This window comes from Mastacembelus armatus, chromosome 7 (genome assembly GCF_900324485.2).
Source record: "Mastacembelus armatus chromosome 7, fMasArm1.2, whole genome shotgun sequence".
Lineage (NCBI taxonomy): Eukaryota > Metazoa > Chordata > Actinopteri > Synbranchiformes > Mastacembelidae > Mastacembelus > Mastacembelus armatus.
In genome coordinates, this window is record NC_046639.1 from 2705730 (window position 1) to 2730236 (window position 24507).

Genomic DNA, 24507 nt, shown 5'->3' on the forward strand with positions numbered 1-24507 from the left:
AAGAAAGCAAAAACACTGATGCTCATTGGTTGGTTTCAATTGAAAAACATATAAAACACTTTTACAAGTGTAGAAAATCATGGATTCATTAAATAATATTTTCTGAAACTTTTTATGACACTATATTTCACGTCATTGTTTTACTCAGCTATCAATTATATTCATGTTATTTTTGCATAGTTTTCAAATGATCTTAGTCAAATTTGCAAACAAAGTACAAGTGTGTATTCTTTATGACTGGGGTAGGTTTAAAGTACCAACATGTGTAATGTGTCTGTTACTTAAAGTGAATGTTTAATTTGTGGTGTAGGGACTGCTGAGTATTTAGTGAAATTTAACTTTACTTTTTATCATCTGAGTTAACATAGTCTGATTATGTTTTATCTTCATTTTCAAGTATATTTTGACCAAAGTTATGTTTTGAGGTTGAAACTTGTATCTTCCCTCACATCATTTATTGTTACACAGTCACTGTTCATTTTTAGATGTTTGTTTCTCTTTTATTGGTGAAATATTTTCTCTTTTTTTCCCTTTGGATTATTCTATCTTCTGAAATTATCATAATCATTATGAAATAACAATTTGTTGATTTAAAATGAATCATTTTTTACTAGTACAATTACATATATAATCACAACTGTTTTACTACAGAGCTGAACTCACATTTTCAGTGTAACATTGTTTGTGACAAAGTTTGAGTAGCTTTGTGTTTTGCTCAGTGTGTGTTCATTAGATCAGGAATATGTAATGGGACTAAAGGGAAACCTGACAAAGGTTCATTAACTAGTTTTACTCATAGTCAGATGGTTTGAAAACAGATTGTACCTGCTCTATTTGAAATAAAGCTTCTTTTCCCTTTATCTTTGTGTAGTTGACCTTGTCCAACACCAGAGGGAATCATACACCGTTTCTCCATCTGTGACCAGGAAGATATTAATGTAACTTAATATCACATCTATGTCTTTGGGTATAGATTCTATGCTGTGAACAAAAACCCCAAAGATCCAATATTTATCATGTTTTCCTTTCCCTGAGATCAAATATTTTTGTGTAAACTGTGTGAACAACAGATTTGTTTTTAAATCTCAGAGATCCAAAACCACCATATTACACAAAAATATTAAATGTATTGAATTTTAATGTTTGCATTTTTTGTTTTATTACAAATTGTTGATAAATGGGAAAAAGAAAAGTTAGAGCTTTGAGTTTTAGCAATGCTTAATATTGAAATTAAATGCCTGCATTTACAGACTTCATAATCCAGTTTGACATTTCTAGTATTTGGTTTTAAATGATTCCATTTCTTTTGATAAATACCTCATAAATCTGGACAGACGGTGTGGACGTCTGAATAAAAAGCTAAATTTAAGTTACTCAAAGTGAAGATGGCGTAAGGAGAGCAGCAAAAAAGTTAGATCCTTCGATGGGAAAGGTTTGGATTTGAAAGTTTGATTGAAAAGGTTTATGAACTCTGGAAATATTGTATCTGGAGTATGTGTCAATATAATATAACATTTCTTGGCATATCTGTATTTAATCATATGAACTGTGTTCTTTAACAATCTAAGTAGAATCTGGATGCAAGACAATATGGAGAGTGACAAGACACTAAGTGTCATCTGAAAGGCATCCAGTGACTGCCAAATAACTCACTTAAATAAAATTAATCCTTAAATGAAATTGTTCCAATTTCACCTGAACAACAGATGCTCTTGTTCTGTTTTACAACAGATTTCAGTCTGATGAATATTTTAAACTGGCGTCTGGTTGCTATAATCCAGCAAAATTTGCACTGCTGGTTTCTGGAATTGACAAGAAGAGAAGCACCATCTATTGAAACACCACCAATCAGAGTCAACTGATCCAACATATAGCCCACTGTTCTGAGAGGATACAACCTGCTAAACTGTTGTAATACATATGTCACCACATCTGTGTTCATAACTGTACTACACAGTATTGTGCTGTGCACAGTTTGCTCCAGTTTGCACCAATAGACACAGTGTGAATAGCAGATGCTTAACATTGCTTTTTACCATGACGCCATAAAGGTTAGTGGGGATATTTAATAACATGTATTACTATGTACTGAGGTAACAGTCTGTGAAAGTAACATGCTCGCTGGCAGGCTTTCTTCAAGAAACTACTGGGTTTCTGTGTCTCCTCCATTAATCAACTCAGAGTCACCTGAACTAACTGATCAGCTGTTCTGAAACCAAAAAACTGAGTTTCCCATCTCAGGGTTAATCAACTTCAGGGTAAATCAGAGTTTGTAAAAACCTACTTTGCTGGTCTGTTCATTGATGAAAACTTGTTTGTTAAGACAAGTGCTTGGAAGGAGAAGACATTTGTGTCTCAGTGGGACCAAATACAACAACTTGTTAGAGCACCAGTCCCAGGGCACAATGTCCCAAGATGAAAAGGGTTGGGCATTGCTTAGTAACCCATTGCTACAGAAACAATGAGCATGTCTGCAACCAACACTGTGACAGAGTCAAACTGGGCTCATAGAGGACCAGAAGCACTGGAGAAATCTCATCACCTGTGTTCAACAGCAAAGGTGAAACAAGATCAGGAGGTTAGACCAGATCACAGAACAAGGTATTTTAAATCTACCTAAATATACATCACACTACATTGTTAGGTGTCAGGATCTGAACCTGAGTTCCGGTTTTGAGCCCTGCCTGGCATCTTATTTTGGTTAGTTTCCTGTTTCTGTTCTGTTTGGTTCCAGGTGGCTTTATGTTTCTGTTATCATTAGTAGATTGCTTTCACCTGTGTCTTGTGTTTAGTATTTAAGTTCTCTGGTTTCTTTTGTTCCCCGCTGGATCATTGCACTGCATTGAGTTAAGTCTACTGCACCTAGTGTGAGTACTTCTGTCCATGTTTGCCTGCCTGCCCGCCGAACGGCAGAGATTTGAGTTTCCTGCCTGAACCCTTGGAAATAAAGCTTGTCTAGTGTCTGCACTTGGGTCCTCACCTCCTTTCTCCCGCACTACACCGGGAACCGTGACATTAGGTCTCAAGAGATGAGAGGCTTAAAAAAAACAGTAAATTGATTTATTAAATTTAAACAGTAAAATAATTTTTTGGCATGACTGTGATGTAACACAACATGGAAAGTAGAGAAATGTCTAAGATGTTTATGACTGATGAGGCAAATCAGAGTTTTTGGTGGCAGCCAGGGAAAATAAATGCAGTAACAACAATATTGTTTCCTCTTGATAAAATTAAACAGTTACTTTGCAGATTTTCACTGTTTTCACTGGGCAAATTGCTTTTTTTGGCCACATGAAGAATCTAGTTTTATTAAATTATCATCTATGAAGCTTATTCCTTTAAACGCTGAGAAAGTTTAAGTTAATTTGTAAAAGGATTGCTACTTGAGGTTAAAGAGTAAAAAGTTATCATTTACCTTTTGTAAAATTTGGAACATGCTTTGTCTGAAATGACATTTTTTGTAATTCAGATCTTGTATCCTCACTAAATAAAGGATATATAAAATAAAATTACAAAAAACAGACAAGATCCAACAGCTTCAACACAAACAAAGAAGACCAGAACAATGGACCTGTGGAAGTACAGAGAATGGACTGTGGATCAAACGTGTCAGTACCTGGAGGAACAAGGGCTTGGAGAATGGCAGGCTAAATTCAGAGGTCAGTTTTCTAGTTTGGTAGATTATTGATGGTTAGTTTTTGGCCTGAAAAGCTAAGCCAGCTGAGAGCTGCTTTGATGCAGAATAGTCCAAATGTTTATAAATGACTGTGATGATAAATAATAGAGATGCTGGTGTTCTTTAGTCTGCAGGTTTTCTGGACATCCTGTTATACTGTTATACTCCCACAGGGTTTGTAGCTGTATGTCTGTGGAGACTTTCAGTCTGTGAATCACAAACTATGAAACCAGTTTGAACTGTTTTTTCTTTTACCTAGAAAATAACATCAGTGGTGTCACACTGCAATATCTCACTGAACAGCACCTGAAAGATATGGACATTAGGTAAGTCCACCCTCATGTTAAACTTCATTTCAATATGTAAAACAATCACCTGCCTGGATAGATATCTCTGAGAATCACACCTAACTCATTTCTCCTCTGTTTTTTCTTTTGTCCAGGCAAATTGGTGACCGTCTGAAAATCCTAGACAGTATCAGAAAGCTGTGGCAAATCACAGCACAAGGCAAGGTAATGTGACCTGTACCTAAACATTCATCACATTGAAACTTTGAGACTGAACTCAGAAAAGATGAAGAGCTTATAGAATAAACAACAGGGGAGTATGAAAGATGTCAGACTTTTACTGGGCCCTAATTCACCAACATTAACAATTTCATCAGCTGTTAGTTTGGTGATATTATTTGTTGGATTTGTGGTTTATCTAAGGATGGGGTTTGTTTGTGTAGGACAGTGAAGACAGGTTTACATCATTAGGTCGTCTTAGCAGTGAGAGGTGTGTTGGGTTTAACTGTTGGATGTTGAAGAACTAGACCTGGTTTTACCAGCACTTCTTTGTGTTAGAATTGGATTGAGTTGTCTATTTACTTACTTTCTTGTTCCAGGTGTTTAATGATCCAATCCATGGACACATAGAGTTACACCCACTTCTCATCAAAATCATTGACACACCCCAGTTCCAGAGACTGAGAAACATCAGGCAGCTTGGAGGAGCCTACTTTGTTTATCCTGGAGCTTCTCACAACCGCTTTGAACACTCACTTGGGTTTGTCTGCATGTTTGCTGATATACACAGACATATGTCTCTGAAATTATCACAGTCACAGTTAAGGGGAAGGTCAGATTGCATTAAGCACCTAATAAAAACTAGAAACCAAATGAAATCAAAATCAAATCAAACATTATTGATCCCACAGCAGTGAAATTCACTTGTGCAGCAGTTTACAAAAAAACTGAATGAAGAACAAAAGAGCAGTATTAGAGAAACAAAGAGTAAAGTGTGCACACAATCAAGAGGTGTGCAATTTCAAAGTATTTACAGGTATTTACAAAAAAGCCATTAAAAACATTGAAAAAGTAGGATTTACAACAAAAGTGTAGCAGTGTGATACTATCAGAGAACAACTGAACTGTTGAGTTGTGTAACAGTCTGTCACTAAAGGAGCTGCTTAGAGCTTCCACTGTCTGATGCAGTGGGTGAGAGGTATTGTCCATAATGGATGTCAGCTTGGCTAACACTGTCAGATTCCATACCATAGTATCAATATCAATAAACGTGATTTCAGTTGAAAACAGTAATTATGGAACCTCTGTGTGTGTGTGCGTGTGTGTGTGTGTGTGTGTGTGTGTGTGTGTGTGTACTGTATGTGGTTCTACAGGGTGGCATACTTAGCTGGAGAACTTGTAGACGCTCTGAGCAGAAGGCAGCCAGAGCTTCAGATCAATCCCAGTGACATCCTTTGTGTGCAGTTTGCAGGTCTTTGCCATGACCTGGGTGAGTAATACACACATTACCTGTGATCATTTTCAATAAGCTAAATGTTGTTGTTGCTAAATGTTCAGTTACAACACGACAGTTTCTATCAATGTTTCAGCTTAAATGGCTAAGAGGATGTGTGGAAATTATGCTCAACTACTGGAAAACCTTTCATGTGAAATATTTGCTACATTTTATGAATGTTATTGAGATCAGCTGAACAGTCAGTGGAAAGCTTTGAGTGCTCAAAAATATTTAATCTTTCATTTGAAGGATGATACACAACAATCATCAGTCAATAATGGCACCAGTGGTGGCTCTAATCATTTTGGTAGGATCGCACACATTTTCAGAGAAGGTTGGCAGCACAGTGGTGAGGTGGTCAACAAATATAAACATGAAAAACAGATGAATCGTATTAACAGCAAACAATAAACAGCAAACGGTGTCACGATTGGAGGGAAAACAAGGATCAAAGCTTCTTATATATTATATATTCCTCTTGTGCAAAAACAAGAACAATCTTCCGTGCTTATGCAGACGGGAACTAACGTGCGCTCACTGAGGGAACAGGAACAAAAAAAAAGGAAAACAAAACTTCCTCTTGCACAAAAAACATAGATAAAAAGTCCTCTGGGCTGAATCATAATCAGAAGGTCTGAACTCAAAACGAACAGTCTCGGGCTCAGGGAGCTTCCTGAACTACCGAGAGCAGCAAAAAAGTTAGATCCTTCTGTGGGAAAGGTTTGGATTTGAACGTTTGATTGAAAAGGTTTATGAACTCTGGAAATATTGTATCTGGAGTATGTGTCAATATAATATAACATTTCTTGGCATATCTGTATTTAATCATATGAACTGTGTTCTTTAACAATCTAAGTAGAATCTGGATGCAAGACAATATGGAGAGTGACAAGACACTAAGTGTCATCTGAAAGGCATCCAGTGACTGCCAAATAACTCACCTAAATAAAATTAATCCTTAAATTAAATTGTTCCAATTTCACTTGAACAACAGATGCTCTTGTTCTGTTTTACAACAGATTTCAGTCTGATGAATATTTAAACTGGCGTCTGGTTGCTATAATCCAGCAAAATTTGCACTGCTGGTTTCTGGAATTGACGAGAAGAGAAGCACCATCTATTGAAACACCACCAATCAGAGTCAACTGATCCAACATATAGCCCACTGTTCTAAGAGGATACAACCTGCTAAACTGTTGTAATACATATGTCACCACATCTGTGTTCATAACTGTACTACACAGTATTGTGCTGTGCACAGTTTGCTCCAGTTTGCACCAATAGACACAGTGTGAATAGCAGATGCTTAACATTGCTTTTTACCATGACACCATAAAGGTTAGTGGGGATATTTAATAACATGTATTACTATGTACTGAGGTAACAGTCTGTGAAAGTAACATGCTCGCTGGCAGGCTTCTTCAAGAAACTACTGGGTTTCTGTGTCTCCTCCATTAATCAACTCAGAGTCACATGAACTAACTGATCAGCTGTTCTGAAACCAAAACACTGAGTTTCCCATCTCAGGGTTAATCAACTTCAGGGTAAATCAGAGTTTGTAAAAACCTACTTTGCTGGTCTGTTCATTGATGAAAACTTGTTTGTTAAGACAAGTGCTTGGAAGGAGAAGACATTTGTGTCTCAGTGGGACTAAATACAACAACTTGTTAGAGCACCAGTCCCAGGGCACAATGTCCCAAGATGAAAAGGGTTGGGCATTGCTTAGTAACCCATTGCTACAGAAACAATGAGCATGTCTGCAACCAACACTGTGACAGAGTCAAACTGGGCTCATAGAGGACCAGAAGCACTGGAGAAATCTCATCACCTGTGTTCAACAGCAAAGGTGAAACAAGATCAGGAGGTTAGACCAGATCACAGAACAAGGTATTTTAAATCTACCTAAATATACATCACACTACATTGTTAGGTGTCAGGATCTGAACCTGGGTTCCGGTTTTGAGCCCTGCCTGGCGTCTTATTTTGGTTAGTTTCCTGTTTCTGTTCTGTTTGGTTCCAGGTGGCTTTATGTTTCTGTTATCATTAGTAGATTGCTTTCACCTGTGTCTTGTGTTTAGTATTTAAGTTCTCTGGTTTCTTTTGTTCCCCGCTGGATCATTGCACTGCATTGAGTTAAGTCTACTGCACCTAGTGTGAGTACTTCTGTCCATGTTTGCCTGCCTGCCCGCCGAACGGCAGAGATTTGAGTTTCCTGCCTGAACCCTTGGAAATAAAGCTTGTCTAGTGTCTGCACTTGGGTCCTCACCTCCTTTCTCCCGCACTACACCGGGAACCGTGACATTAGGTCTCAAGAGATGAGAGGCTTAAAAAAAACAGTAAATTGATTTATTAAATTTAAACAGTAAAATAATTTTTTGGCATGACTGTGATGTAACACAACATGGAAAGTAGAGAAATGTCTAAGATGTTTATGACTGATGAGGCAAATCAGAGTTTTTGGTGGCAGCCAGGGAAAATAAATGCAGTAACAACAATATTGTTTCCTCTTGATAAAATTAAACAGTTACTTTGCAGATTTTCACTGTTTTCACTGGGCAAATTGCTTTTTTTGGCCACATGAAGAATCTAGTTTTATTAAATTATCATCTATGAAGCTTATTCCTTTAAACGCTGAGAAAGTTTAAGTTAATTTGTAAAAGGATTGCTACTTGAGGTTAAAGAGTAAAAAGTTATCATTTACCTTTTGTAAAATTTGGAACATGCTTTGTCTGAAATGACATTTTTTGTAATTCAGATCTTGTATCCTCACTAAATAAAGGATATATAAAATAAAATTACAAAAAACAGACAAGATCCAACAGCTTCAACACAAACAAAGAAGACCAGAACAATGGACCTGTGGAAGTACAGAGAATGGACTGTGGATCAAACGTGTCAGTACCTGGAGGAACAAGGGCTTGGAGAATGGCAGGCTAAATTCAGAGGTCAGTTTTCTAGTTTGGTAGATTATTGATGGTTAGTTTTTGGCCTGAAAAGCTAATCCAGCTGAGAGCTGCTTTGATGCAGAATAGTCCAAATGTTTATAAATGACTGTGATGATAAATAATAGAGATGCTGGTGTTCTTTAGTCTGCAGGTTTTCTGGACATCCTGTTATACTGTTATACTCCCACAGGGTTTGTAGCTGTATGTCTGTGGAGACTTTCAGTCTGTGAATCACAAACTATGAAACCAGTTTGAACTGTTTTTTCTTTTACCTAGAAAATAACATCAGTGGTGTCACACTGCAATATCTCACTGAACAGCACCTGAAAGATATGGACATTAGGTAAGTCCACCCTCATGTTAAACTTCATTTCAATATGTAAAACAATCACCTGCCTGGATAGATATCTCTGAGAATCACACCTAACTCATTTCTCCTCTGTTTTTTCTTTTGTCCAGGCAAATTGGTGACCGTCTGAAAATCCTAGACAGTATCAGAAAGCTGTGGCAAATCACAGCACAAGGCAAGGTAATGTGACCTGTACCTAAACATACATCACATTGAAACTTTGAGACTGAACTCAGAAAAGATGAAGAGCTTATAGAATAAACAACAGGGGAGTGTGAAAGATGTCAGACTTTTACTGGGCCCTAATTCACCAACATTAACAATTTCATCAGCTGTTAGTTTGGTGATATTATTTGTTGGATTTGTGGTTTATCTAAGGATGGGGTTTGTTTGTGTAGGACAGTGAAGACAGGTTTACATTATTAGGTCGTCTTAGCAGTGAGAGGTGTGTTGGCTTTAACTGTTGGATGTTGAAGAACTAGACCTGGTTTTACCAGCACTTCTTTGTGTTAGAATTGGATTGAGTTGTCTATTTACTTACTTTCTTGTTCCAGGTGTTTAATGATCCAATCCATGGACACATAGAGTTACACCCACTTCTCATCAAAATCATTGACACACCCCAGTTCCAGAGACTGAGAAACATCAGGCAGCTTGGAGGAGCCTACTTTGTTTATCCTGGAGCTTCTCACAACCGCTTTGAACACTCACTTGGGTTTGTCTGCATGTTTGCTGATATACACAGACATATGTCTCTGAAATTATCACAGTCACAGTTAAGGTGAAGGTCAGATTGCATTAAGCACCTAATAAAAACTAGAAACCAAATGAAATCAAAATCAAATCAAACATTATTGATCCCACAGCAGTGAAATTCACTTGTGCAGCAGTTTACAAAAAAACTGAATGAAGAACAAAAGAGCAGTATTAGAGAAACAAAGAGTAAAGTGTGCACACAATCAAGAGGTGTGTCACTAAAGGAGCTGCTTAGAGCTTCCACTGTCTGATGCAGTGGGTGAGAGGTATTGTCCATAATGGATGTCAGCTTGGCTAACACTGTCAGATTCCATACCATAGTATCAATATCAATAAACGTGATTTCAGTTGAAAACAGTAATTATGGAATCAGTAGTGTGTGTGTGTGTGTGTGTGTGTGTGTGTGCGTGCGTGCGTGTGTGTGTGTGCGTGCGTGTGTGTGCGTGTGTGCGTGTGTGTGTGTGTGCGTGTGTGTGTGTCTGTGTGTATGTGGTTCTACAGGGTGGCATACTTAGCTGGAGAACTTGTAGACGCTCTGAGCAGAAGGCAGCCAGAGCTTCAGATCAATCCCAGTGACATCCTTTGTGTGCAGTTTGCAGGTCTTTGCCATGACCTGGGTGAGTAATACACACATTACCTGTGATCATTTTAAAAAAGCTAAATGTTGTTGTTGCTAAATGTTCAGTTACAACACGACAGTTTCTATCAATGTTTCAGCTTAAATGGCTAAGAGGATGTGTGGAAATTATGCTCAACTACTGGAAAACCTTTCATGTGAAATATTTGCTACATTTTATGAATGTTATTGAGATCAGCTGAACAGTCAGTGGAAAGCTTTGAGGGCTCAAAAATATTTAATCTTTCATTTGAAGGATGATACACAACAATCATCAGTCAATAATGGCACCAGTGGTGGCTCTAATCATTTTGGTAGGATCGCACACATTTTCAGAGAAGGTTGGCAGCACAGTGGTGAGGTGGTCAACAAATATAAACATGAAAAACAGATGAATCGTATTAACAGCAAACAATAAACAGCAAACGGTGTCACGATTGGAGGGAAAACAAGGATCAAAGCTTCTTATATATTATATATTCCTCTTGTGCAAAAACAAGAACAATCTTCCGTGCTTATGCAGACGGGAACTAACGTGCGCTCACTGAGGGAACAGGAACAAAAAAAAAGGAAAACAAAACTTCCTCTTGCACAAAAAACATAGATAAAAAGTCCTCTGGGCTGAATCGTAATCAGAAGGTCTGAACTCAAAACGAACAGTCTCGGTGAGCTTCCTGAATTGCCGAAAACAACACAGCAAGTTCCTCTTGCGAAAAAACATAGAGGTCAAGGCGTGAGAAGATCAACAGACAACCTGGCGGTTTGTCTGTGGTTGAGCGACGGTATATATCTGAATAAAACACAGATGAAAACAAGTGTTTAATTTGTCAAGGGTGAGCGTGGTGAAGCAAACCAGATCCGGTATGATCCTTCAAAATAAAAGCGTGAAACCGGAAATCAAGTTGCAGATCATGACAAATGGAAGGATAAATAAATGTACTTAATATACAAAGGGGATTCTGTATTAAGAGTAGAGTTTTGTTTCCAATACCAGCTTAAATAAATATAATCACAAATATCTCAGTTTACAGTTTAAGCACAATTATGATGTATGAGGTAATTTTATATTTCATTCTTCATATCTAGGACATGGACCATTTTCCCATCTGTTTGATGGAAAGTTCATCCCCAAAGCACGTCCAGGTGTAAATTGGAAGGTAGGAAACAATTTCTGTTGTCTAAGTATAACATACTAAATGCACACACCATCAACTGCAAAGGATTATGAACAAACGTCTTTATTTGTGAGCCAAATGAACAAATGACAAGGAAAAATACTGAGGATTATTCCTGAAAATGTACTAAGCAAAACCACTGTCATGTACAGTACCAGTCAAAAGTTTGGACTCAATTCAATTCCAAAGTAAAGTGTGTCCAAACTTTTGACTGGATGTGTATGTTTGTTAAATATAAAGACTGAAACATCAGTTGTATTACACCTTAACCCTAACCCTGAAAGTAGCTGGCACTGTCCAACAGGAAGAAATTACACCTACCACCTAATTATCACTATACAACATTTGTATAGTGTCTGATAATTCACACAAAACTAAGTCTAAAAGTCACAATCAGCTTTTTGGTTGGTGGTTATGCAGCTGCTGAACTCATGTCTTAGTTGTGAACACTACTTGCATGTCAGCTGCTTACAGCCAAGAAATAATTCAGCTCATAAGCAGCATATTTTGCAAAAAGTTGAACTAGTCCATTGATCCCACTAAGACATGCCATTCCTGGTATTTTGTAATCCTGTTCACTCTCTCAGAGGATGTTGTACCAGCTATTTTTCCAACTACCTACAGTAGTTACCTTAAATTACCATTTTGTTTATCAACCTACATTTAGTCACCAAAGGCAAAGTGAAAACATGTTTCTGTATAATTTTTTTACAAATTAATTAAAGACTCAAATCTCTAATTTTCAAAAACTATTCAGAGCAATTGTTTTCTGCTGTGTAGATGCCCCTTTGGCAACAATTCCAGCTTTAAGTTTTGACTCTCTACACCTGGATTTAGGCAGAGTATGCCATTGCTCCTGGCAGATCCTCTTTTTTAAACAGCTGGTCCTGCACATGACTGAAGTGGACCAAGAAGGTCCAAATCAGTTACAGCTTTGAATGGAGCACTAAGGGGCATCTTGGTGCAAACCCTTAAATTACAACTTCTATTATGCTGCTCTAATTTGATGATTTCTTGATAAAAATTTGTGCATAGTTTTCACAAAACCAACATTATTTATTTTATTAAATGAGATTAGGAGTGTGTGTAAGTGTGGTTGTTTGTCTTTGTGTGTCTCTATGTGGCCCTGTGATGGACTGGTGACCTGTCCAGGGTGTACCCCTGCCTTTCACCCAGAGAGAGCTGGGATAGGCTCCAGCAGATCCCTGGGACCCTGATTAAGGAATAAGGGGGTATAGGTGATGGATGGATGGATGGAGATTAAACATTTCTGGCACATCTAGCACAATGGACATTGAATTTGTCCTGACATTTTTTTCCACTACAAAATCTCTCTACGATATCATTTCAACACCAGACCTTAGTAAATGAACACACACAACCTGTTTCATCACTGAAAATTATATTACTCATATGATAAATTGTTTTTCTGGCAGACGTAAAAATTTGTGTAGATTTGTAAAAAACAGTCTTTACATCTCTGTTACTTGGTTTATAGCAGGTCATATGTAACTTAGAAGTGTAATTTATGGCCAACAAAGTTGCTGTGATGAGACAGTCATACAGTATATAAATCTATCTATCTACCAGCTTGTGATCCATCCATTAGTGCTACATGCTCTGCTGCTTTCAACCAGTTTGAGGCTGTTTCACTTTCCTTTTTAGAGAAGTTTATAGGCCATATGAAATGTTCATCCTGTCCTACCGATGTTATGCCTCCTCGATTTTTTAAAGAGATCTTTTATACCATTGGACCAGTGGTTCAGGAAATTTTGAATGTCAGTCTGACCACTGATGTTGTGCCTGAGACCCTTAAGCATGCTGTGGTGCAACCATTAATTAAAAAGCCTAACCTGGATCCCTCGATTCTGTCTAACTTCAGACCAATATCTATGTTACCATTTCTTTCAAAACTTAGAGGATAAAGTATCACAGCATAGAAATACTCAAGTAAGTACTTCAAAAATTGTACTTTCATCAACATAACTGGGTGCCTCACTGTTCCTAAGCAAAACAACTGCTTCTTGCTTAATATTTATAATAAATGACAAGACCATGTGGGCACCACAGAATGTTTTCAGTTCACAATATGTTCATTTATATACTTCTTCTATGGTGAAGATATGAAGTTATGGATGGTAAAGAAAAGACTTCAGACTTTCTATAATCCTATCACTGTAGACAACCACATTTCAGCAGTGGGAGCTGCTTTACTTTACTTACTTTTATTACATTACAGCAGGAACAAGCTACAGTACAAGCTGAGCAGAAAAAGCAGCAGCACAAAGTCTTGAAGTTGGACTTAAACACGTCTATTAGAAAGTCAGATTTTAAACAAATGCACAGTTTATTCATCTAATTATTTAACACCACAAAGAACATTAAACACAAAATATACAGCAGTTCCTGCCTGTTCACTGATAAATGAAAGTACAAAATGATATTACATAAACTTTCACTTTCACTTCTCTACCTGTCTGTCCACTCACTGTTGATTTATGTAAATGACATTTAAATATCAATGTGACTAAGGTGAAAATGTGGGTGTGTGATGTTTGTGGCTCTTTAAAAGCAGGTCCAGCATCGTCTCTTCTCCATCACTGATTAGTTCATTAAACATATAGTCTGGACATTTCCTGACTGTTCCTGTTACTTTTAGCTCTATTTTCCATTAGTGGGACTGATGCCCACAACAAACTAGGACCAAATAAAGGTGAGTTTTAAATTCTGTTTAGCTTCATTTTACACACATTTTCATGCAGTCTCAAATTCAAAGAAGCATTCTTGGCATGAATGTTAAATTTACATTATTGTTGAGTTACAGACTATTGGATCAGTATCATATGTCTCTCTCTCTCTCTCACTTTTAACAAGGTTGTGGGTAATTTTTGACATTTAGCAAACCAGTTGCAAGACACCTTGACATAATTTGTCCAAAAGATGTTTACAGCAGTGTTTTTAATTAACATCACTACTTATGTTGTCAATATCTGCAGAATATTTACTGCCAAATCAAAATGCTGATTATGCAACAGCAAAAAATGAAAAACATTTAAGGTGGTTTATTTTCCTGGCAACAACAGCATGTCTAACATTTTTATGACTGATGAGGCAAATCAGAGTTTTTGGTGGCAGCCAGGGAAAATAAATGCAGTAACAACAATATTGTTTCCTCTTGACAAAATTAAACAGTTACTTTGCAGATTTTCACTGTTTTCACTGGGCAAATTTCTTTCAAATCTCTTTGTAAAGGATTGCTATTTGAGGTTAAAGAATAAAAAGTTATCATTTACCTTTTGTGAAATTTGGAACATGCTTTGTCTGAAATTACATTTTTTGTAATTCAGATCTTGTATCCTGACTAAATAAAGAATAAATAAAATAAAAATGAGCAAAAAACAGACGCAAGATCCACCAGCTTCAACACAAACAAAGAAGACCAGAACAATGGACCTGTGGAAGTACAGAGAATGGACTGTGGATCAAATGTGTCAGTACCTGGAGGAAGAAGGGCTTGGAGAAGAATGGCAGGCTATATTCAGAGGTTAGTTTTCTAGTTTGGTAGATTATTGATGGTTAGTTTTTGGCCTGAAAAGCTAATCCAGCTGAGAGCTGCTTTGATGCAGAATAGTCCAAATGTTTTTAAATGACTGTGATGATAAATAATAGAGATGCTGGTGTTCTTTAGTCTGCAGGTTTTCTGGACATCCTGTTATACTGTTATACTCCCACAGGGTTTGTAGCTGTATGTCTGTGGAGACTTTCAGTCTGTGAATCACAGACTATGAAACCAGTTTGAACTGTTTTTTCTTTTACCTAGACAAAAACATCAATGGTGACAAACTGCAAAATCTCACTGAACAGAACCTGAAAGATATGGGCATTAGGTAAGTCCACCCTCATGTTAAACTTTGTTTCAATGTGTAAGAGTTTAGCCAATAACACCTATATCACCAATATCACCTGCCTGGATAGATATCTCTGAGAATCACACCTAACTCATTTCTCCTCTGTTTTTTCTTTTGTCCAGGAAAATTGATAAACATCTGAAAGACCTAGACAGTATCAGAAAGCTGTGGCTGATCACAGGACAAGGCAAGGTAATGTGACCTGTACCTAAACATACATCACATTGAAACTTTGAGACTGAACTCAGAAAAGATGAAGAGCTTATAGAATAAACAACAGGGGAGTGTGAAAGACGTCAGACTTTTACTGGGCCCTAATTCACCAACATTTACGATTGTCTATTTACTTACTTTCTTGTTCCAGGTGTTTAATGATCCAATCCATGGACACATAGAGTTACACCCACTTCTCGTCAAAATCATTGACACACCCCAGTTCCAGAGACTGAGAAACATCAGGCAGCTTGGAGGAGCCTACTTTGTTTATCCTGGAGCTTCTCACAACCGCTTTGAACACTCACTTGGGTTTGTCTGCATGTTTGCTGATATACACAGACATATGTCTCTGAAATTATCACAGTCACAGTTAAGGTGAAGGTCAGATTGCATTAAGCACCTAATAAAAACCAAAGTAAATACAATCCATACCTTGGGTACAATATATATAAATGTTTTTAGTTGTAACACAGGATACTGAGCTGTATGTGGTTCTACAGGGTGGCGTACTTAGCTGGAGAACTTGCAAACACTCTGCGCAGAAGGCAGCCAAAGCTTCAGATCACAGACAAAGACATCTTTTGTGTGCAGATGGCAGGTCTTTGCCATGACCTGGGTGAGTAATACACACATTACCTGTGATCATTTTTAAAAAGCTAACACCAAACTAAATCATCCATCCATCATCTATACCCACTTAGTCCTAATCAGGGTCCCAGGGATCTGCTGGCGCCTATCCCAGCTCTCTTTGGGTGAAAGGCAGGGGTAGACCCTGGACAGGTCACCAGTTGAAACTAAACATAAATTGTAAAATTAAAAATTGATCTAATGACCAGGAGGTGCAGCAGGGATAAACAATTAAACATTGGTCCTTTACACAAATAAAAATGGAGAAACGAGTGAATTCATATTAACAGTAAGCAGTGAAACAGTAAATGGAGAGTTAATACAAAATCTTTTTTATGAAAATGTGATCAAATACAATTAATATACAGTCTGTATTTTGAGTAGAGTTCTGTTTCTAATACCAGCCTAAAAAGATATAATCACAAATGTCTCACTATAAAGTTCACACCCAATCAAGATTAGATAATTATACATTTAATTCTTCATATCTAGGACATGGACCATTTTCTCATCTGTTTGATGGAATGTTCATCAAAGAAGCACGACCAGAAAAAAAGTGGAAGGTAAGAAATAATTTCTGTTGTCTAGATATAAGATAGTAACAACACAAACCATCACTGAAAAAAAATTAAGCAGAAACATGTTTATTAGTGTACATCTTCTGTTTAGCCACAAACAATGTACACAAAGTCAAACTCATAATGTGTAAAATCACTTCACATCTTAGTTTGAAACTTGATACTTTAGGAAATATGATTTAATATACTATTATTCTGTGAGAGAGTTTGATTACAAGATTGAAGCCATTGAACCAGCAGCCTGTATTACAGTTTAACATTAACACCTGAAGCAGGAAGAAACAGCTGCCTGGCACTGTCCAACAGTAACAAATCCCACCTACAGAACCAAAACCTCTACAGTGCCTGGTAATTCATACAAAACCAAGTCTAAAAGTCACAATTAGCTTTTTGGTAGATGGTTATGTCTTCACTGATTCTGCAGAACTCAAGTTTAAAATATGTAAACATAAAATACGTAAATAAATATGTAAATATAAAATACCTACATTAATTTGAAATTGATATATTTGTAGAGACAGGTCTTAGTTATCAAACCATGCAAAGGAACTGTTTTTTTTCATGAAGCACTTTTTTTGAAAATAATTATTATTTAGTTCATAACATCATTTATATTAACTCTGTCAGACTAAAACGTTCACTATTTTATTTTGTTCAGGACCACAAGAATGTAAAGTCCTCAACCACATAGTAACAGTTTACAGTTACTCTGATATATAATAAAATACAATTTATAAATTTTTGTTCTGATTTCACACAATTCTGAGAGTTTCGAAATACTTTTTTTTAAGTTTTGTTTTTAATGTTAAAGCTACGAAATCTTTTTTTTTCATTGACAAATGAGACAATATGATGTATTTCAGTTAACTTCAACAGATAAACGATATAAACTCAACAGACTAACCACTATTTTTGGAAAATTAACAAAAACATGCAACAGACATTGTTGACAGTCACTGATGCTGTTGAAAAAATCATTAATCAACACCATCATTTCTATGAATCCACCATAACCTCTTAATGTTAAAATATTATATGAAGTTTGCTGCATTCATCATACACAGGAGGTGTCCTCATGGATATAACTGATGATACTATTTCCTGATTTAGTTAGCATGATAAAAAAATGAGAAGGGTGCTGACACAACTTTGATAGGCTTATTATTATAGAAGATATTGTTTAAAGTTAGTTTTGTGTATTTTAATGCATTTATAGTTATTGTTTTTCTTTTGATACATATATTTTCCAATTTATAGAGTTTTTAATAGATCTTTTGGGCAGTTTTATTTTGTTACCTCATTGAGAGGACAGGTACAAGAACGTACTTTCTACCTTGATACTGTAAAAATACAGTAAGAATAATAATACAGGTATGCACAATTCCTTTAAATTTAACTCTGAATGTATATTTTCATTATATTTTCTTTGGTTTTTATCAAAAATATGACTTTTCTATGTGAGACATGTTTGTCTCAACTGTCAAGAATCAGTACTTAGATGTGAGCAGTAATTTCTGGAGTCAGTTCTGGTTGCATGTCAGAAATAATTCAGCACATAACCAATCATATTTGTCAAAATGTTGAACTATTCCTTTACCCAGTAAGTCATCCCATTCTTAGGATCTCTGATTCCTAAAACTATTCTGAGTGATCATTTTGTTTCCCTTTGGCAACAGTTCCTCTTTGAGTTTTCTTGGGTCCCTGGATTTAGGCAGAGTATCCCATTCTTCCTGGGAGATCCTTGTAGATTTCTCAAACAGCTGGTCCTGCACAGGACTGAAGTGGACCAAAGAAGTCCAAATCAGTTATGGCTTTGAATTATGGAGCACTTGAGGGGCATCTTGGTGCAAACCCTTAAATTACAACTTTCTATTATGCTGCTCTAATATAATCTGACAATATTTTGTATTTTATACCAGATATAAATGTGCATAGTTTTCACAAAACCAGCATTATTTATTTTATTAAATGAGATTAAATATTTCTAGCACAATGGACTTTGAAGTTATTCCGACATTTTATTTACCACTATGAAATCTTTCTGAGATATCAGATATTACCAGACCTTAGTGAAATGATCACACACCACATGATTCAGTAATTATTCTGATTATAAATTGGTTTTCTGGCACAAATCAAAATTTGAGTAGGTTTTGTAGAAAACAGTCTTTGAATCTCTGATACTTGGTTTAATAGCAGGTCATATGTAATTTACAAGCATAGGTGCTGATTTATGTTTTTCCCAGTGGGTGATGAAGGACCTGTCCAATACCAGCTACACCAACATGTTTGTAGATACTTTTATCATATATAGAGAATTTCTATAGTCTAGATAAAGTGTTTCATATACCAAGTGATGATCCATGTAGACTATGGACTAAACTACTGACAAAACTGTTTCTAAGCATTTTGCAGCAAGATTCCTCATTAGAGAGTTTGTCCTTGACACAACAGACTCAGATTTGAGACTATGTGCAAGATAAGTTTTTGCACCTTGGTGCTCATAAACTTTATTGGGTGCTCGGACCCTGCAGCACCCACAGGATCGGTGCCTTTGCTTACAAGTCTAATTTATGGCCACAGATTTGCTGTGATGAGACAGTCGAATATAAATCTATCACATGTCATGTTTTTGCAAAGAAATGCTTTGTCTGCCTGAACAGTGCATCATTGTGTTTAATTCACTCTGGCCATGCACACACTTATATCAATGTATTATTTGTATCTTGCAGCATGAGGAGGCCTCTGTAAAGATGTTTGACCACCTGATGAAAGATAATAAGGTGTCAGAATACCTTACAGATCAGGACCTGACCTTTATTAAGGAGATGATTGACCCCAATCGTCAAAAGAAGGAAACAGATACACCTGATGTAAGTCATCTGAAATTAGTCAGTCTTCTCAATGATAAACATATATAGATAAACATAGAGTTTCCTCAGACTCTGTCTAATGTGACTATTGTGTTTTCATCTCCACAGTGGACACATAAAGGCAGAGGACAGGAAAAGTTCTTCCTCTATGAAATTGTGTCAAACTCAACAAACGGCATTGATGTGGACAAGTTTGACTACTTTGCCAGGTGAGGTTTAATGAACAGCTACTGTGGAATAATTTGCTTTTTGATGCAGAGTGATGACCTAATATGTATTATTTCCCCTGAACAATTGTAGTTTATATATTTTATCACATTTGCAACATCTATTTCTTCTCAGGGACAGCCACCACCTGGGCATCCAGAATAATTTTGACCATCGCCGCTTTCTGAAGTTTGCCAGGGTGTGTGAGGTGGATGGGCAGAAACATAAACACATATGCTCCAGAGACAAGGTGCTGATGATGTTGATCTTTCTTTTTAAACAGAAATGTATTATTTGATTAGTTATGACTAAACTACAGACGAATTGTCTCAACAGGAGAAAGACAATCTGATCGACATGTTCAACACACGGACTGGTCTCTACAGAAGAGCCTGTTATCACAGAGTGACAAAGATCATTGAATTTATGTGAGTATCTACTCATCTTATGTTGGTACTGTACAACATTGTGTTTGTTCTTCTGCCCAGACTAGACTATTTGATTTGATTTATGAGTCACTTTCTTATGTTGCACTATGTCTTCAAAGGTCATATTATGTTTGGTGTGTTTATCCAGGATCAATGATGCTTTTTTAAAAGCTGATCCATTCATGCACCTCTCCACAGCCATAGATGACATGGAGGCCTACACCAAGCTGACAGGTCTGTAGATATCTCTCTCTCTCTCTCTCTCTCTCTCTGTTGTTTGTTCATGATTGATTAACATTATGACACAGGGACCAGTGGGCAGGGTTGGTGCCATGTTTAATATGTGCCACATCAGTGTGACATGAATTAATTTAACTACATGAATGTCTTAAATGAAATAGTTCTGTCAGACTGTCATCAGTATTCTCATTCATCATTCATCCTTTTTTCTTTTTGTCTTTGTGATGCAAATCCAGTCTGAATTGTTTACCAGCAGTTAACATCACAACCTCTAAGTCACCTTATGTGGCAGAAAACAAAGACGTCTTGGCCCAGCACTAAATGCATTAGGAAAATAATATCTAAGGTTGGACTCCCTTAAATCCCTTGAATGACCATAAATCATGACTATAAATAAACTTTATGCAACTTAGCAATTAAACTTAATTGAAACAATAGCCTACATGCAGTGCTGTGCATCAGGGTCTCTCAGCCCTGAGTGATCAAGTTATTTTTCCTTATTATCCTGCTGAGCCAGTAAAGGTTTGGCCTGGAAGGTTTAAATTTTTAATCACAGGGATTATTGTGAGTTTATTTCTTTGATGGCTCTTCTTGTTGTACTTTGTCCAAAATTAATTTGTAATCTTTTTCTGTGCTGTCTTCTACTCTGATTCCATCGTCCTTTAGATGATGTGTTTGGGGAAATACTCAACTCTTCCCATAAGGAGCTGGAACCAGCAAAGAAGATTCTAAAGAGGATCATCACTCGAGACTTATATGTGTTTCTGGGAGAAATTCAGACTGAGATGTCCCCTGATGTATGTGTTAATGTTGTTGTTGCTGAATTATACATCTACTATTATTAATTTGACTGCAGCCATTATGACAATGAACATTACGGTCACATTTTTGAAAATTTATTTTAACAGATTTTTTGATGTTAAGCTCCTTGTATTAATTTTGTTTGAAGAGTCTCATTTCAATTACCCCACCATTTTTAGATCACTTGTTGTACCTGGATTTACATTAAGTGGAACAACTTCCTGTTGACAGACCCAACAAGCTAGTGTTTTAAGATTAATAAAAACTAAAGCATTTCTGAATATAAAGAATTAATGTGGACATACTCTTACAGTGTTTTGTCAAGATGGAATAAATTTAATTTCTTTAATTTCTTGTCATTCCTGCTTACCACCCTTTTTCTGCCATCCCTCAGGAAGTGATTTCCAAATGGAAGAAGGAACAGACTGATGGTATCAAGCCTGAGGACTTTAAGGTTGTGGAGAATCTTTAATTTACTTACATTCACTTCACTTTTTAAAAATCTCATTTTGTTGATTGGTAAGATGTTTCTTTTACTTCTGAATATAAACCAGGCTTCTCTCTCACCCTTATGTTTTAGGAGAGTGCTGTGGCCCATGAGATCAAAGACAACACATCCATCAAAAACATATACTTATATAAAAAGGATAACCCTAACACTGCATTCAGGGCACAGATAGACGAGGCCACAACCTCCCAAGCCAAGGTCAGAACTTAAACAATGACAACATGAGCTCATGTTTTTTCTTTCATGTTCATTTGTCAAATTCATGCAAAAGACTTTTATTATTTATTATTATTTATTTGTCAACTGCTTCTCTCAATGTGCTTTTCTTTGCAGATGATCAGGGTTTACTGGAAGAACAATGACACCAAGGAGATTGCCAAGACAAACTTTAAAGACTGGTGGAACAAACATCACAACTGAAAACGTGTGTTAATATCTAGATCTATCTCAATAAATGTATAATAGGTTAGTGATGTCAGTAATTAATTATCATTTAACAGCCAGGAATAATTAAATCCCCTGACAAACAATATTTTAATGATTAACATTTAATTGTGGTGACATTAAGAATTTAAATGATGATGCTTACAGCAAAATTGCCACTTATACCATCCATTACTGTATTTCTCCTTTTCCTCATAGCTCTCCAGCAGAAGCTCTTCCTCTACTTAAAACAGGTCTTTGCTCTAATCAATTACCTTTAGAGCACGCTCTTATTTTGGATGACTGAATCCAACTTTTCATATCAAAACATAACTCTAACACATTAAACACAATAAACATCGATCAACATCAATCAACAACTAACAATTGCAACGTACCACCACACTAAAACTCCAAAATAGAAACAATTAACCATTGACAATTTTAACACTGCAGTTCAACTGTAGCATCAGTGCTGAATATTGTGTATAAATGAGTGAAGGATTAAAACACCAGGCTATGCATTTAGTTTAGATTTTAAATGTATCAGCTCAGAAATGCAACAGATGTTTAATAGTAAGACATCCCATAGTTTAGCCCCATCAATTCTAATGTCTGACTTGACTTTAGTTTGGGGCCAGTACATTCAGCAAGCTTATTAGTGATATAGAGGACTGCTATGGTATAGTATAGGTATATAGGAACCAGACCATTAAGTGTTTTTCTAATGCATAACTCAGGTTAGGAAATATTTGAATGACAAGATTAGAAAATCCATGATATCTCTCATTTTATCTTGGATCTGTTTAGTGATGTAGTAAGAACAGGGCCCTGCTTGCCATCCAAATATCCCAGTCTGGCCTAATGTCATGTTGATGAATACTGTCCTATAAAGCTGTTGTCTGGCAGCAGTCCAGTTTAGCTCGATATCTGTGGCTCATGTTAATAAAAAGTAGCATCTTCAACAGCAGCAGAGAACAGGACAGATGTAGCTGTGGTCATAACATTTAGCAGCAGCACTACTCTAACTAAACATGCTCTAATTAAACATCCTGCAGTGACATCCCAACATATAGATGCATTTAACCAATGACAGTAAAAGCTGAAACATTTCCAGGACTAAAAAAGCTGCAACAGTATTTTGTGCATCCCCAGGACATCTGTCCCAGCTGAGCAGCTGTTCTCAGCATCTGTATGAACTGATAAGGTATTACCTTTTTTGTATTGTCATTAATGTTACAGGTAACTTCCTGTTTCCTTAATCAGGAAGCAGGATTTTTTTTTTTCTGACCACCAGGCCACAACCCTAAACTTAGCAATTTAGCCACGTAAGCTAAAAAGCAGCAACTCATGAGAAGATAGATATAAATATTTCTTTTTCTTGAAAATAATGAAATAGATGATTCAAATTCATTTTCAGCTTCACTGCAGTGAATATGATGAATTGTATCATCAGACACTCTGCACTTTAATACTAACTGCTCTTTTTTCTAATGCAGCTTGGAGGCACTCCTGAGGAACATAACTAAAACAAAGAAGATGAAATGATGGAAACTGAAAGAAAGCAAAAACACTGATGCTCATTGGTTGGTTTCAAATGAAAAACATATAAAACACTTTTACAAGTGTAGAAAATCATGGATTCATTAAATATTATTTTCTGAACCTTTTTATGACACTGTATTTCAGGTCATTGTTTTACTCAGCTATCAATTATATTCATGTTATTTTTGCATAGTTTTCAAATGATCTTAATCAAATTTGCAAACAAATGTACAAGTGTGTATTCTTTATGACTGGGGTAGGTTTAAAGTGACAACAACATGTGTAATGTGTCTGTTACTTAAAGTGAATGTTATAATTTGTGGTGTAGGGACTGCTGAGTATTTAGTGAAATTTAACTTTACTTTTTATCATCTGAGTTAACATAGTCTGATTATGTTTTATCTTCATTTTCAAGGACATTTTGAGGTTGTAACTTGTATCTTCCCTCACATCATTTATTGTTACACAGCCACTGTTCATTTTTAGATGTTTGTTTCTCTTTTATTGGTGAAATATTTTCTTTTCCTTTGGATTATTCTATTTTCTGAAATTATCACAATCATTATGAAAGAACAATGTGTTGATTTAAAATGTATAATTTTTTACTAGTACAATTACAAATATGATCACAACTGTTTTACTACAGAGCTGAACTCACATTTTCAGTGTAACATCTGTGTGACAAAGTTTGAGTAGCTTTGTGTTTTGCTCAGTGTGTGTTCATTAGATCAGGAATATGTAATGGGACTAAAGGGAAACCTGACAAAGGTTCATTAACTAGTTTTACTCATAGTCAGATGGTTTGAAAACAGATTGTACCTGCTCTATTTGAAATAAAGCTTCTTTTCCCTTTA

The 24507-nt window shown here is 36.3% G+C and overlaps 2 protein-coding genes across 2 annotated transcripts; both read left to right on the forward strand.

Moving 5' to 3' along the window:
- Window positions 1-2487: 2487 nt before the first annotated feature.
- Window positions 2488-5460, forward strand: LOC113145125 (deoxynucleoside triphosphate triphosphohydrolase SAMHD1-like). Its single transcript, XM_026331523.1, has 6 exons — window positions 2488-2601; window positions 3494-3659; window positions 3936-4002; window positions 4119-4188; window positions 4563-4723; window positions 5337-5460. Exons 2-6 carry the CDS (start codon window positions 3566-3568, stop codon window positions 5458-5460), a joined length of 516 nt encoding a protein of 171 aa, XP_026187308.1. The 5' UTR covers window positions 2488-2601; window positions 3494-3565.
- Window positions 5461-7204: 1744 nt separating this feature from the next.
- LOC113145126 (deoxynucleoside triphosphate triphosphohydrolase SAMHD1-like) lies at window positions 7205-24507 on the forward strand. The gene is made up of 24 exons (XM_026331524.2): window positions 7205-7345; window positions 8214-8403; window positions 8680-8746; window positions 8863-8932; window positions 9307-9467; window positions 10010-10125; window positions 11211-11281; window positions 11887-11894; window positions 14671-14843; window positions 15120-15186; window positions 15330-15399; window positions 15572-15732; window positions 15924-16039; window positions 16543-16613; window positions 19361-19501; window positions 19610-19710; window positions 19844-19958; window positions 20045-20136; window positions 20285-20370; window positions 21043-21173; window positions 21572-21631; window positions 21758-21883; window positions 22019-22109; window positions 22328-24507. The coding sequence occupies exons 2-23, from the start codon at window positions 8310-8312 to the stop codon at window positions 22103-22105; spliced, it is 2184 nt and encodes a 727-aa protein (XP_026187309.1). The 5' UTR covers window positions 7205-7345; window positions 8214-8309; the 3' UTR covers window positions 22106-22109; window positions 22328-24507.